The sequence below is a fragment of the Pseudorca crassidens genome, chromosome 2 (assembly GCF_039906515.1).
Source record: "Pseudorca crassidens isolate mPseCra1 chromosome 2, mPseCra1.hap1, whole genome shotgun sequence".
Classification (NCBI taxonomy): Eukaryota; Metazoa; Chordata; class Mammalia; order Artiodactyla; family Delphinidae; genus Pseudorca; species Pseudorca crassidens.
In genome coordinates this window covers 126,900,289-126,916,453 of record NC_090297.1, presented here as the reverse complement: position 1 = coordinate 126,916,453, position 16,165 = coordinate 126,900,289, and the positions used below count along the sequence as shown (strand labels likewise).

Genomic DNA, 16,165 nt, shown 5'->3' with positions numbered 1-16,165 from the left:
TGCTTTTGCTCTTCATTTTCTGTCTTTTCTTTCTTATTATCTCTCTATTAAAGACTTCTTAGCTGTGTCTTTTCTGTAATGAATTCCAGTTGGATTTCATTGACTCTTAGAAGAGGCAGCTGTTTGCCTCTTTAAGCAAAGTTGTAAAGGTGTATGTGAGCAGGAGGTGTTTTTCCTTTGGGTGCTGGAGGCCGGCTCCAAGAGCAGGTGGAGATGGGTGTTTTCTGTGGAGTAGATCTGACTGTGGTTGTTATTACGCCAGCTGGAGGCCCTGTTTTGTTGCAGAGTGCATTCTAGTGGAATGAGTACTCCCAGGCAAGTACATTCCTTTACAAACACTCCAACGAAGTCATCGAACCCTCCCATCCTTTTATGGCCCTTATTAATAGGCTCCTTATCCCCTTCTCTCTTTCCCCCAATTCTTAAAAAGAGAATAAAAGACCACTTGAAATAATTCTAGGCTGTTTCTTTCTTTTTATTTTTAATCAGCTGATCTCATAAGAGCACCATTTTAGTACAACCAAATCTTTTGTGAAATAGGGAGTTTTAGTTGAGATCTGTGAAACTAGAAAAGAGGTCTAAATGCTCAGAGTGCTGTCTGGGACAACTCTGTCTTCTAAAATGAAACTTGAACCTTCCAGCAGCCTTCAAATGCACAGAAACCTTGGTTATCTTCCTCTAGCATTAGAAGCAGGTGGAGTTGGGAGACACTCAGGAATACCAGCGGTGGCCCTCCAGCCAGCCAGGGAAGGGCAGGGGGTGGCCTTCACTACTCACATATGGTTTATAGCCATGAAGGCAATGCTGTTGCAATGGGGGAACCAAAGCACTGTCCATCTACGCGGTGCATTTGACAATCCATTTAGGTAATCTTTTATTTATAGGAAAATCAGGAAAATGGCCACAAGCAAAGCTAGAAAGCTGAAGAGTTTAAGTAAGCTTGCAAAGGGAGAAGGGGATTCTTGTACAACTCTAGTTTTTGTGACCTGGAATGTTTGGTCCCACAGGGTCATGATAGCATTTCTGGCTCCTTCCCATTTCCCTGGGCGGGTCAAACGGAACTGGTATGGTGTGCATGGGCCGAAGAAGATGGTCAAAGCCAGGCGTGGATCTGTCAGGAGCAGAGAGAACAGGTTGGGCTTTGCATCGATATAGGTCAGGAGTTCATCTATGCATGGGATATAATGGGATTGTAAAGCTTTGCAGTAACACAAGCCAAACCTTTATAAAAGGAAGATTGGGATAAAGGGGAAGACAAAAAGATTAAATAATGATAACCTTAGAGCAAGTAAAAGTGCCAGAAGTAAACAATGATGGTACAAAATTTGGACTGGCTTCTATATTCTTCCCTCCATGCCCATAGCTGTCTAATGGTCTTACAGTATTATTTAAATACAAGGTGGATTCCTTGAAAATATACTCTGTACATATGGTGCTCCAAATGCTGATAATGGATCTCATATTACTTTAGTTCTGTTGTCAAATGATTAGCAATTTCTAGAAAAAAAGATTTTATATGATTTTACTATTCCTAAATCTTTCTAGAACTCAATTATTGCTTGATTTGTATAATGTGAGAACCCACAAAAATCATAGGGTGGAATTCCCTGTAATGCTGGTATTAATCCCTAATATCATTGACTGACCTATGTGACAGAAGCTTTTACATCACATAGTTCTAATTAATGATTTATGTTATACTGGAATTCCATAATGGATATCAGGTCGTATCCCAGGTTGAGGATGAAGAAGAGACCCCTAAAGTGCTTTTGGTATTTAGCACTTTGACAAGGGTAGAACAACACTGAAATTTGGAAATACCTATGAATGAGAAAAGTGATGTTTCTTAAATGCAGTGATTTTAAAACTTTTTTATTCTGCTGCAGAGACGCTTTTTTTTTTTAAGTGAAAATTTATATCAAAGTCTGAAACAGATAAACGGTAAAACAGATAAAACCAGAGATGTTTTAGGATTAGGAGTCGGGAAGGGGCAAGTCTCCCTCTTCGCTGGCCATCTCCCTTCCATTATCCCTGGCCCTTGGTGGTAGCCAAAGAGCAGAGCACAAGTGGAGACCTCTCCTCTAGAGAAGGTGTCAACAAGCTTATTATGCAGAAGGTTCTAGATGGTAAATACTTAAGGCTTTGAGGGCCATATTAGGGTCTCTACCTCAACTATTCAACTCTGCTGTTGTAATGCGAAAGCAGCCTTAGACAATTTGTAAATTAATGAGTGTGGCTGTGTTCTAATAATACTTTACTTATGTCACCGTGATTTGAATTTCATATAATTTCCACATATCAAAAAATCTTATTTCCAATGATTTAAAATTGTAAATGAGAAAAATAGATGGTCGGTAGATTTGGCCTATAGCCCTATTTTGACTCCTGCACTAGAGTAGTCATCTGAATAAAAACAATAGAGCTGAACACAGATTTTTTGAAATGAATGAATGAGCAGAACTTTCTGGTGTCAGAGCGGATAAACACAACAGGTTGCCTGCTGATTATGGATAAAGGTATAGAATAGTATCTGGTAGATGAGGATTAATTATATTTTGGTTTAGAATCTAAACTCCATGTGGTGCTAGATGACCATGGTCTAAAGTGATAGTCTGGGACATTAAAACCTCAATTTCCCTTTCTCTTCTCTCTCCTTAAACAGGCCTAGTTTTTTTTTTTTTTTTTTTTCTTCTCTAAATCTCAGGTGCTTCTCTTTTCTCCAATGTAACTCTCACCTTTCTTTGCTATTGCTTTACCAGTTTTAGTTATGATTCAAAAAGAATGCATAGTACTTAACTTACCCACTGGGCTTGTTTTTTTTTCTTGCATTAACTTCCTCTATCATGACGCTCGATGGTGGTAATTTATTAACACCTGTAAAGCAAAACAAATAAAAAGTGAAATTTAACTTTAGGTTTCAGTGGTCACTTAGCAGGTAAAGATACTTTACCGCGGATCATATTTTATTTTTAGTACCCAGCTAGTCATCTGTTCTTCTGGCAGAAATACTAGCAGCCTAAGTGGATGGCTGTGGTGATAAAGCCATCAGCTGAAGAGATAAGTGTCAGAACATCTCACTACTCATTTGATGTGACAGACCCTCACAACTGGCTTGACTGGATTTTGTCATTCAATTGATTGAACTTTTAAGTTTTAATTGAACCAGTTGATTCAGGCAAAATAACAGGTAGACACAGCTGATACTTTTTGATCCATGATTTATCTTTTGTGCTGGTCACGACACAAATTCACTGTGATAGTGTAATTTGGTGAACAATAGATGACTTTGAGTTGTTTTAGATAGAACCTGGGGAAGGCCTCGAAATTTCCAGTATCCAAAATAATATGGCAAACTGAACATATACGTCCTGCTATTGCTCATGCACTTGCCTTTCAGGACCTGAACAGCCCATCGCGTTTGCATTTCCCCTGTGGTTATCATGGAACCCAAGGGTTTGATGAGGCCAATAACAGCCAGGGTTGGCTTTTGCAGATGTTCAGGGAAGATGTACTTGTACAGTGATGCTTGGCCATCTTCAACTTTCACCACAGTCTCATGGAGGAAGGGGAAAGCAAAGGTGTATCCAGTGGCAAAGACAATGATATCAATGGGCTCTTCCTTTGGGGTGTTGTTAAATACAACAGAGTTTTCCTTCACCTCCTTTACGCTTGGCTTGATGAGCACTTTCCCAGTGATGATACGGCCTGGGAGCTCATTACTTAGCACAGGCTCTCTTAGTTGTGTCCTAGACATAAACACGGATGGGGAAGAGACCTGCCAGGGACTAGTCAGCCAGCCCTCTCTCCTCCTTCCCTTCTTCTCATTCTGGGATTCACCCCTCCATTAGGCAGGAGGTGCCAGTCTTGGGAGAAGTTACCTCTGTGGGATCATGAATGACCAAGAAGGATGATGGGATATGCTTACCATTTACTAGAGTTTAGAAGCCTGAGGAGAAAGCGACCAGAGCTTTCTCTAGCTCCTGCTTCTCTTGTTGAATTTCAGCTTTCAGCTATCACTGTCACTTTAGAGAGAGCTGAATGCTGAAGGACCACAAGGGAGACTGGGGACTTCTATATCTGCTGAGAACTGCCGGAAACTCTCTCCTCCTAGGAAGCAACTATACAAGGGAAACATGCATGTGTTTAAAAGGAATAAGGGCAGAATTATCTTTTTCTGCCTATGCCTTTGGAATCACAAAACAAACACTTAGCAAGATGATTTTAAGTAAGCGAGCCATTTTTGGCTTATGGTGAATGCACAGAAAGAGACAATATGATAAAATGAAGGAGCTTTGGAGCAGGAGGTAGTAAGGGTGGCCTTGTGTCCAAATGTTTATACTTAGAGCTTGGGAAAGTCATTGGGTCCCTGTAGGCTTTCTTTTATGCAACTGTAAGATAGGGACACTAACATTTGCCATCCTTAGTTCATTGGGTGGGACGAAGAACATATGAAATAGTATATATTTAAGAACTTTGGAAATGATAAAGTATTAGCTAAATCTGAGAGAGAAGAGATTACAATTCCTCAGCCTCCTTTTATATATTCTAGGGTTTATGGGATTAAATAAAATTCTTTATAGCTGCCATTCAGGCTGTCATTCTAAAACTTATGGTAGGCGGAGATCACCTTCCTCCCCACAGATACACCAGAAATACATCTACGCGTGGAACAACTCCTACGGAGCACCTACTGAACGCTGGCAGAAGACCTCAGACCTCCCAAAAGGCAAGGAACCCCCCACGTACCTGGTTAGGGCAAAAGAAAAAACTAAACAGAGGCAAAAGGATAGGGACGGGTCCTGCACCAGCGGGAGAGAGCTGTGAAGGAGGAAAAGTGTCCACACACTAGGAAGCCCCTTCGCGGGTGGAGACTTCGGGAGGCGGAGTGGGGGAGCTTGGGAGCCGCGGAGGAGAGCACAGCAACAGGGGTGCGGAGGGCAAAGCGGACAGATTCCAGCGCAGAGGATCGGGCCGACCGGAACTCGCCAGCCGAGAGGCTTGTCTGCTCGCCCGCCGGGGCGGGCGGGACTGGGAGCTGAGGCTCCGGCTTTTGTCGGAGCGCCGGGAGAGGACTGAGGTTGGCGGCGTGAACACAGCCTGCAGGGCGTTAGTGCACCGCGGCTAGCCGGGAGAGAGTCCGGGGAAAAGTCTGGACCTGCCGAAGAGGCAAGAGACTTTTACGTCCCTCTTTGTTTCCTGGTGCACGAGGAGAGGGGATTAAGAACGCTGCTTGAGAGAGCTCCAGGGACGGGCGCGAGCCGCGGCTAAAAGTGCGGAGCCCAGAGACAGACATGAGACGCTAAGGCCGCTGCTGCCGCCACCAGGAGGCCTGTGTGCGAACACAGGTCACTATCCACACCCCCCTTCCGGGGAGCTTGTGCAGCCCGCCACTGCCAGGGTCCCGGGATCCAGGGACAACTCCCCCGGGAGAACGCACGGCGCGCCTCAGGCTGCAACGTCACCCCGGCCTCTGCCGCTGCAGGCCCGCCCCGCACTCCGTGACCCTCCCTACCCCCCGGCCTGAGTGAGCCAGAGCCTCCGAATCAGCGGCTCCTTTAACCCCGTCCTGTCTGAGCAAAGAACAGACGCCCTCCGGCGACCTACACGCACAGGCGGGGCCAAATCCAAAGCTGAGCCCCTGGGAGCTGTGAGAACAAAGAAGAGAAAGGGAAATCTCTCCCAGCAGCCTCAGAAGCAGCGGATTAAAGCTCCACAATCAACTTGATATACCCTGCATCTGTGGAATACATGAATAGACAACCAATCATCCCAAATTAAGGAGCCCTGTGGATGAAAGGCTCTTGGTGCTGCAGCCAGGAGTCAGTGCTGTGCCTCTGAGGTGGGAGATACAACTTCAGGACACTGGTCCACAAGAGGCCTCCCAGCTGCACATAATATCAAACAGCAAAAATCTCCGAGAGATCTCCATCTCAACGCCAGCACCCAGCTTCACTCAACGACCAGCAAGCTACAGTGCTGGACATCCTATGCCAAACAACTAGCAAGACAGGAACACAACCCCACCCATTAGCAGAGAGGCTGCCCAAAATCATAATAAGTCTACAGACACCCCAAAACACACCACCAGACGTGGACCTGCCCACCAGAAAGACAAGATCCAGCCTCATCCACCAGAACACAGGCACTAGTACCCTCCACCAGGAAGCCGACACAACCCACTGAACCAACCTTAGCCACTGGGGACAGACACAAAAAACAACAGGAACTACGAACCTTCAGCCTGCAAAAAAGGAGACCACAAACACAGTAAGATAAGCAAAATGAAAAGACAGAAAAACACACAGCAGATGAAGGAGCAAGATAAAAACCCACCACACCTAACAAATGAAGAGGAAATAGGCAGTCTACCTGAAAAAGAATTCAGAATAATGATAGTAAGGTTGATCCGAAATCTTGAGATAGAATGGACAACAGAATGGACAAAATGCAAGAATCAGTTAACAAGGACCTAGAAGAACTAAAGATGAAACAAGCAACGATGAACAACACAATAAATGAAATTAAAAGTACTCTAGATGGGATCAATAGCAGAATAACTGAGGCAGAAGAACGGATAAGTGACCTGGAAGATAAAATAGTGGAAATAACTACTGCAGAGCAGAATAAAGAAAAAAGAATGAAAAGAACTGAGGACAGTCTCAGAGACCTCTGGGACAACATTAAACGCACCAACATTCGAATTATAGGGGTTCCAGAAGAAGAAGAGAAAAAGAAAGGGACTGAGAAAATATTTGAAGCGATTATAGTTGAAAACTTCCCTAATATGGGAAAGGAAATAGTTAATCAAGTCCAGGAAGCACAGAGAGTCCCATACAGGATAAATCCAAGGAGAAATACGCCAAGACACATATTAATCAAACTGTCAAAAATTAAATACAAAGAAAACGTATTAAAAGCAGCAAGGGAAAAACAACAAATAACACACAAGGGAATCCCCATAAGGTTAACAGCTGATCTTTCAGCAGAAACTCTGCAAGCCAGAAGGGAGTGGCAGGACATATTGAAAGTGTTGAAGGAGAAAAACCTGCAACCAAGATTACTCTACCCAGCAAGGATCTCATTCAGATTTGATGGAGAAATTAAAACCTTTACAGACAAGCAAAAGCTGAGAGAGTTCAGCACCACCAAACCAGCTCTACAACAACTGCTAAAGGAACTTCTCTAGGCAAGAAACACAAAAGAAGGAAAAGACCTACAATAACAAACCCAAAACAATTAAGAAAATGGGAATGGGAACACACATATCGATAATTACCTTAAATGTAAATGGACTAAATGCTCCCACCAAAAGACACAGATTGGCTGAATGGATACAAAAACAAGACCCATATATTTGCTGTCTACAAGAGACCCACTTCAGATCTAGAGACACATACAGACTGAAAGTAAGGGGATGGAAAAAGGTATTTCATGCAAATGGAAACCAAAAGAAAGCTGGAGTAGCAATTCTCATATAAGTTATATATATATATATATATATATATATATGTAGTTTGCTTGAGTGCAGTGTTTTTTGTTTTCTGTACTGAATTCATTAGCATGGGTCGGTATAAAATTTAGCATAGGTCAATATGTAATTTGTAAACTAATAAGGTCTTAAAAGTGAGGAATTAAGTCTTTTAAATTTAATTATTTATTGTAAAGAGCAGAATAGCATACATAAACAGGTGCCTAAGGAAAACTTGTATTCTAATATGGAACTCTCATGAACACCTTTTTTTTTTCTTCTAACGGTATGATAGTAGGCCATTTGATTATTTTTATGGCTTTAACTTTACAACAATGAAATATTCGTAAATTTTAAAAAGTATTTTTCTTTATTTGATGCGGGTGGGATACTGGAGAAATGAAAGGTCAAACACCTATTGAGGAATCCATACTTGTCTATATATTGTGTACTTTTATTTCAAGAACTGATTTAAAATTCCTAAAAGGATGCTATAATAAGTTATTATGCCATTTTACAGACTGAATTAAGTGAATTTCAGGGAGGTATGAAACTTGCCTAAGGCTATCCAGCTACCAAGCGGTAGAAGTGAGAATTAAAACCAGGTATACCTATCGCCAAAAAAAAAAAAAAAAAAAAAAAAAAAAAGTAAAGGCATTAACCCTTTTTTGTCATATTATATCAAATGTCTCAATTTGCATTCGTGTCTGTATTGACTGTGCTTTTGCGTGTGTGGTAGGGGAGGCACTGGTATGAATTTTCTTTGCCATATATAAGTTTTAATATAATTAATATTAATGATATTATTTCATGTAGATACATCTTCCTTTACCTTTAGAATATCAATTTTTGGTGTACTGATAAAAAATTATTTCCCCATCTAAAGATTTTTTAAATATTTTCTATTTCCTATAATACTGGTATTTTTTATTCCAGATTTTAAACAATTAATCCATTATAAAATTATTATTGAGGATAATGCAAGTTTTATAGATTTTTTTTCAAATGGAGATCAGATTTTTCCTGATTTAAAAATATCCTTACGTTTAATACAGAAATAACTAAAGGCTTTACCTTGCATAATCATGGTGCAGTGTCACACTCAAGGAAATGTGGGAGTAAATCCATCCCTCTCTAGAACTGGACAGTGATTGGTGCAGAATGTTCAACTTGCAATCCGGAGTATCACTTCTTGAAAGCCCTTGTTGCTTTTTCCTCTTACTGGCCATCCTCCCAGCTGTACCATCTTTTCATTCTTGGCACAAGTTATAGAGTGATTTGCTAATAATTAATTTAACTATTTGTGTGTATAATCTGTATTATTTCCCATAAAATCATTTTGCTTATACAGCAATATAATACATTTTAAAGTAATGACATAAAACAAATACTAACATAATTCATTAATTTTCCCTTGATTACCACTAGATTAGGTTTCAAAATATTAAGAAATATTCAACATAATTGCCAACTCCTTTAATTATTTATTGGCAATATATTCCTTAATTTATTCAGAAAGGAATGGCCTTGATTATTGTAAGCTACTAATGTTGTTATTTATTATCAAGCAATATTGATTTTTTACTAGAATAAAAAATGTTGCAGAATATTCTTAATCTTAATTTTCTATAGGCGAAGAAAAATTCACCAATCTAATTCAGTTAATATCATTTTAATAAAGTGACAAATACTACCACAGGGATGAATGAATAAATGCTAAGATATGTTTTCTTACTTAAAATTATAATTAATTCTATTTATGTTTATCTTGTTAAATTTGTTATATGTTTAGAATGTGTTTATAATATATTTTGAATATATTTTGAACACTTTTAAAGGACGATCTCATTGTGAATAAAACAATGTAATTCCTTAAAAAAAATAAAAAATAAAAAAAATAAAACTTATGGTAGAAAAAGCTCTGGTGAAAAGAGTTAAACCCCTAAGAGGCCTGGAGTTAAGAAACAGAAGAGGGTAGGAATAAAAAAGGAAGGAAAAAATGCAGGGAGAGAGCAAGGTATATGAGAGAAGGATGAAGAGAACCAGAGGAATGAAGTACATGTAGTAGGAAGGGGGCTGCCTGCATATCACTTGTGGCTTGGGTACCACCTGATCCCTGCTGGTGCAGAGTGGAATCTGGAGGAAGATCAGACAGGATCTCCAGGCTGTGGTGCCACCCTGGTAATGGAATGTCATTGTACAGACGCAATGAATGAGAAAGTAAAACCGTTGGTTCTTGTTAATGGGATAAGTCATGGGTTGTAACTGAAAGGACAAGACTGAAACCAAGGTCATCTTGACAAGGAGAAGGCACTGCCCTTAGAGAGACATGGGGAAGGATTCAATTTTTCCAACACAGTGACACAGGCAAGTGTGTTGCTTTTGTCAGAAGAGTCATAGACAGATTGTTCCCTTTTGATTGCTGCAGCTGAGGTTTATGTAACTTGCCAAGGTCACAGAGCCCACTTAGTACTAGATGAGCTCCGGCAAGTGACTGAACTTCCCTAAGCCTTAGCACACCCACCATGAAAGGGAGATTATACTAGTTACTTTAAAGGGCTGTTGACAATTATGTATTACATAATTTCACTTACCAAGCAGTCAAAAACAGTTAGCTATTATGATTAAGTAATTTGTATGAAATTTTCCTTCACCTTCAGTCATGTTGTCACATTATTGCCTGGTTTGGATACGCCACTGGAAAGATCGAGGCCCCTTTCTCCCTAATAGCTCTCAGCAGACACTCCATATTTACCTGTCTTCTGGTATTAAGCCATAATTTTCACGATTGAACCAGCTGTTCATCCTTCTTGCTATCAACCAATTCACAACTGGAGTTGGGAGAGAATTTCTGAACATGGTCTGAAATCGCATCACGAGCACCATGTCCCATGGGTAGCCTGAGTCAAAGACCTGGCTGATCACCCACGCCCAGGGGTGTTCAGTAACTCTAGTAAATGGTAAGCATATCCCATCATCCTTCTTGGTCATTCATGATCCCACAGAGGTAACTTCTCCCAAGACTGGCACCTCCTGCCTAATGGAGGGGAGAGTCCCAGAATGAAAAGAAGGGAAGGAGGAGGGAGGGCTGGCTGACTGGTCCCTGGTGCTGAGGAACACCTGGAAGCAATCAAACAGGTCACCCGGTTTGACACAGTGAACAGGGCTGGCTCTGTCAGAGATTTGAGAAGTTTTGTGAATTGAAAGGCACCAAAAAGCCGGCCACCCTCAAAATACATCCCTGACAAGACACTTTTTGCTCCTCTAACCCCCACTTTAAAGTTATTCTTTTGAGGTAATGGTTTGAATATCTAGAGTATTCAAATGCCTTAGAACATATTATTGAGCACTTTTTATCTGTCAGGCTCAGTGCTAGACACCATGGTGAATTATGTATTGAGGCTGGCTGTAGTGAGCTTAGAATCTCATGTGAGAAGACAGTGAACAGGTGGTAACAACTTTGTATGCTAATAATTGTAAACGAGAACAGGGCATGGATGCAATTGAAAGTTGTCTGCAAAGGGTTTTGACACAAACCATTGTTAGAACTTATAGTAAAATTCAGTAATACAACTAGTTTTGGTGGGTTTGTTTGTTTGTTTTTGTTCTTTTGACAGATTATCTGGCTACTTGAGTTTACCTGCTGACTGAGTTCACTAAGCTAACAGTTGTTCTGGTACCTATACAATAAGGAGTTGTCTGTATAACTGTTTAAAAATAAAAAAAAATTAGTCAAAAATCTGTTGCTTTGCAGATACAAAACAACTGATTTAATACGTGGGTTTTCTCCCAACAAACTGGGGCATCCACAGCTGTGGGGTGACCACAGCTGCAGTGTTAGTGGTTTTTTTTTTTTTTTTTTGTGGTACGTGGGCCTCTCCCGTTGCAGAGCACAGGCTCCGGACGCGCAGGCTCAGTGGCCGTGGCTCACAGGCCTAGCCGCTCCGCGGCATGTGGGATCTTCCCGGACCGGGGCACGAACCCGTGTCCCCTGCATCGGCAGGCGGACTCTCAACCACTGCGCCACCAGGGAAGCCCCAGTGTTAGTGTTTTTATTATACATCTGTTTGACCTTATAACATGATGGAGCAGTATGGTGGCAAGAACTATGAGCACATCAGTGATTCTGACATTAGACATATTTGCACCTGCCTCTCTTTGTCATGATGCAGAATCGGATATGGCATTTCGGTAGATATGAATTATATCCTGAAGCAAGGGGAGTTTCTTTGTCGATATAAAAATGATGTGTGCCGAAGCATGTTTTCAGATTGAAGAAATTTCCAGTGGTTAGAGAAATAGAAATAGTAATATGTTACCCACATGTGGTGGTCATCATGGATAGGCCTGTGTTAATTTTTGCTTCAGAACCTCCTTTCCCTTCCTTTAGGATAACTCCACCAAATTGCTGTCTTTCCAAGTCAATCAATTAGTCAATCAATCAATCGAGTTCCTTTTTGAAAATTCCAGAAGGGAACACACTCCCAATTCTTTTTCTTCAGAGCTATTTCTACTCTTGCAATTATTGATCTAATGATTTATATTTATTTATTTGACATCTGTTTTCCCCATGAGTATATGCTCTGTGATAGAGGGTATCTTGTTTGATTGTTCTGTTTTCCAGTGTATCCCCCATGCCTGGCATAACATTCGGTATAGTGGAATTCAACAACTAATATTGATTTGTTGGCTGAATGGCTCTCAATGAGTTTATAGCATAGTTGGAAAGAAAATACATACCATAAAAGGTAATTAGCAATACTAAGAATTAAAAGTGCCGACCGAGGAGTGTAAATTACAATTATTACATAAATTCATACTAGTGAGAGATCATTTTGTCTTGGGTTGAGGTATCTGGGAATGTAAATTAAATTGTAATAAAAGAGAAAAGGGCACTGTAGAAGGGAGGGGTATGGTGTGAACAAAGAGGAAATTAGAGACTTGGGAACTGGAAAGGGCACAGAGTAGAGCTGTCAGCGTGCAGTTGATGATCATGTGGGAAAATAGTGTGGGATAAAGTTAAAGTGGAAGATTTGGACCAGATTATGGAGACCCCTATAATGCAGGGCTGATACATCTGCAAATTGTAATTTTTATTTTTTTAGGTAAGGGGGAGTTAGTTTTTTTTAACATGAGTGTCATAATGAGAGCAGTCTTTTCAGAGGATTTGCTTGTTGGTGCTTGGGGGTCTGGATGGATTGTCATGTGTGGGGGGATGGACTGGGGTAGGAGTGCGGGGACTCAGGGTAGAATTAGGAGCTGGGGCTTTGAATGGAAGAGACTAGGATTTAAGGACTGGCTCTACCACCTGCTGGTGGTATGCCTTTAGGCGGGTTATTTAACTTCTCTCAGTCTCAGTTTCTTCATCTGTAGTCAAGGATACTAGTACCTACTTTGTGGCTTGTTTTGATAATTGGTTGAGGTAATGCAGTGAAGCATTTAGTGCCATTTTTGGCACAGAGTAAGCAAGCCCAATAAATATTGACTATTTCCATAATTATTATTAGGAGGACAACACAATAGACTCAGTGGGAGGTGGTATGGACCTGATGAGGGTGGTGGCAATCAATAAGGAAAGGAAGGAGCAAATGGGAGATCTTAGCAAGAAAAATTGCCAGAATTTTCTGACCTATGGGACTGAGTAAGAAACAGATGTCCCCTGTAGCTCTTTTTGACTGGGAAAATGACAAAAATAGGAAGTCAGAGAAGTTGGATTTGGAAGACAAATGACACCTGGAATTCACAATAACATTTATGAACATTCAAGAAAAAAATACCTAAAAAAATCTGTTCAGTGTATGTGTGTGTGTTTTAGGATTTTTTTTTCCTTTCATCAGTTATCATGGTGTCAAATACTGTTTGCCTGAGGCATGTGTCTTAAGATAAAGCTCCTCATTAGGTAACATCAAGAATGATACCTTCTTTGCCACGTGGCTGGCCTCCATAGCAATGTCTGTGCCAGAATTCCCCATTCCAATCACAAGAACTCTCTTGTCTCTAAATATATCTGGATGTTTATACTCTCAGCTATGAAAATACTGGCCTTTAACAGTATTTATACCTATAGAAAAAAAAAGAAGTCAAATAGAAAATTTATAAGACTAGTGAATGAAACATACATGTTATTCAGTTAATAACATCCTTTTGACAGATGATTTAGGTTGTTTTCATAACATACTCAATTTTAAGAAAATCTGAAACATGAATACATAATTATACAAGGTACAGAAATCAATGGGTGATTATTTATTTAATGGAAGTACTTACTCCATCTCACTAGATAGGCCTCTAGTTTTACTTACTAGATGATTATTAAGTTAAAATATCATGGCACTATAAAAAATTTTCCCCCCAAACCATTGTGGAGTTCAAGGTTTTGGAGCATAAGCCACCCATTATCCTTGCTTTGCCCTGCAATAAACCTTTCTCTAATTAAAAAAAAATCATGGCATAAAGACTTATTAAGCTAAAGTGTAAGAAGTCATTACCTTTCAAAGTTTGACAGAAATCAATGGGACAGAAATATTCTATTTACTAATATTTGATCTATATAGAACTTTTCACAAGCAAAGAGCAAGAGCAGAGAAATTAAAGGGAACTATGAGTCAGTGCTTCCACTCTATTCAGCAAGCTTTCTTGGATACCTGTCACTGTGCTAGATGACATGGGAAATAAATAAAAATATGGTCCCTATTCGAAAAGATCCTTGTGGGTTCATCTTGGTGACTGACAGTAACTCAAGCTGGGTTTGCTGAGTCAGCCAGAGTTGGCTCAGAGAAAAAGGGATTCTGTTAGTTACACTGGGATTAGAGCTGCTGTTCCAGCTAGATATCTCAAACAGTTGACGCCAAATCTCATTGAAACATCAGATGTTTGGCGAGTTTTGGAAAATACTCAAGGTTGTGTAACACAATCAAAAGTAATACGTCTCGTACAAAGAAACTTTTTTTTTTAAGAAAACGCAGTAAGACATCTAGATTCTCAGGGGATGAGTATGGATGCTGTGCACATAGCCTCACCAAGGCCCAGTAGCTCTTTACTTCATCTTAAATCATTAGAAATCTAACATGAATCTCAGTTATAACCCAACCACAATCTAGATCATTTAGAATTTAACAATGACGCAACCAAGTTTAAATATTAACTCAGCACAGGGACCCAATCTGGATCCAAGAACTGCCAGGAAGGGAGAGCCGGACAAGTTTAATGAGAATAATAGAATTATCCCTGAATGTTAGATTATCTTAGATTCTCACTGGATCAGGCTGTTTTGGACCACAAATGGACAAAAATGAGACTCTGTAGCTGAGTCTTCTACCAGGTTAATACTTTCCCCACTTATATTACAGGAGAAGAGAGCAAGAACTTTTATTAGGTGAAGTGGTTGTGTTAGTAAATACAGCTGAATGTATATGGTATCTGAATTAATAAAATTAGTTACCTTGGGAAGTTATATATTTATTCCGGCTGTAATACCTATTATTTTTACTAAGACATTTTGGAACACCTTTTATGGAATTGCCTCCAGAACTCATGACAGGTACTTTTGAATAACTTCAATGAATTTAATTTTTGTAATGGTTAACAACTACCCTAGGGAGTATGTACAGACCAAGCAAGTCTGCTGTGGGGCAGAGAGGGAGATGGTGAGATTTGGAGGACTCCATTTCAAGTCTAAAGTCATGAAATTTTAGTGCTCAAAGGCTCCTTAACAATAATTTAGCCACGGATTTTAAGTGAGCAATTGGTAGTGGCTGGTAAGATGGATATCGAGAAGGACAGCAAGTATTGTAGAGTTCTTTTTGCTTGATTTGTGATGTATGCTATTGGGTAAGGTGGTCCAAACCCCTCAGTTTCTAGGAAAGAAAACCGAGGCTTAGAAAGGTTAAGTGGAAAGCCCAAGCTTATATAGCTTGTTAATTGTATAGCCTAGAATGTATACCTCCAGGGTCCCAAGCTCATCCTATTTAAACTGAGTACATTGACTCCATTGCTTTCAAGGTATGTTTTATCCTAATCTGACCTGACTTGAGTAACATCTGGGGGACAGATCCAGGATCATTGGAGGTACATGAGTTTGTTGTAAAATGAGTATTGCTGTCACTCCAGGTCATATGTAGATGTGATTCCTTCACTGGACTCCTATAAAACTCTTTTCAGTCTTTTCATGCAGGCTATGTGTTGTCTTATCCACCTCTGTATTCTTAGCATCTTGTGCAATGTACTGTAGGTGCCGAATGAATGCAGTGTACTCTCTATGTCATGAAATTTTCCGGATTCTTGGAGTGATCCTGTACCAGGTACTCCTTCCTGGGAGTCTGGAGTACCTTGCCTGCTCAGGGATTTTTCTCTGTAGGCAAGAAAAGGGTCGGGTGGTAAGAGTTCATTGTTGAATGTGTTCAAGCAGAGGCTGTTGAGTCTTTCTCAGGGACGGTGAAGAGTTTTCTGCACCAGGAAGAAGACTGAACTGCATTCCAATTCAATGATTATAGTCTATGGCAGTTTTCAGGACATGCTTTATCTTAACTGGACCTGACTTGAGTAACCTCTGGGGGCAGACAAAGGATCATCAGAGGTACGTGGGTTAACTGTGAACCAAGCCTTGGGGTCACTACAAGTCATATTTAGATGATTCAGAGAAAAATTTCCTAAAGTTTTAACTTTTTGAATCCTTTACTGCAGATGAAATAAACCAAA

General features: G+C 40.2%; 1 protein-coding gene across 1 annotated transcript in view; it reads right to left on the bottom strand.

Moving 5' to 3' along the window:
- Window positions 1-467: 467 nt before the first annotated feature.
- FMO1 (flavin containing dimethylaniline monoxygenase 1) overlaps window positions 468-16,165 on the bottom strand; it is a 29,897-nt gene continuing 14,199 nt past the window's right edge. The window contains 5 exon segments of the mRNA XM_067728622.1: window positions 468-1,221; window positions 2,802-2,874; window positions 3,391-3,746; window positions 10,224-10,418; window positions 13,373-13,529. Of these exon segments, the coding sequence (XP_067584723.1) occupies window positions 879-1,221; window positions 2,802-2,874; window positions 3,391-3,746; window positions 10,224-10,418; window positions 13,373-13,529 (1,124 nt within the window). The 3' untranslated portion in view covers window positions 468-878.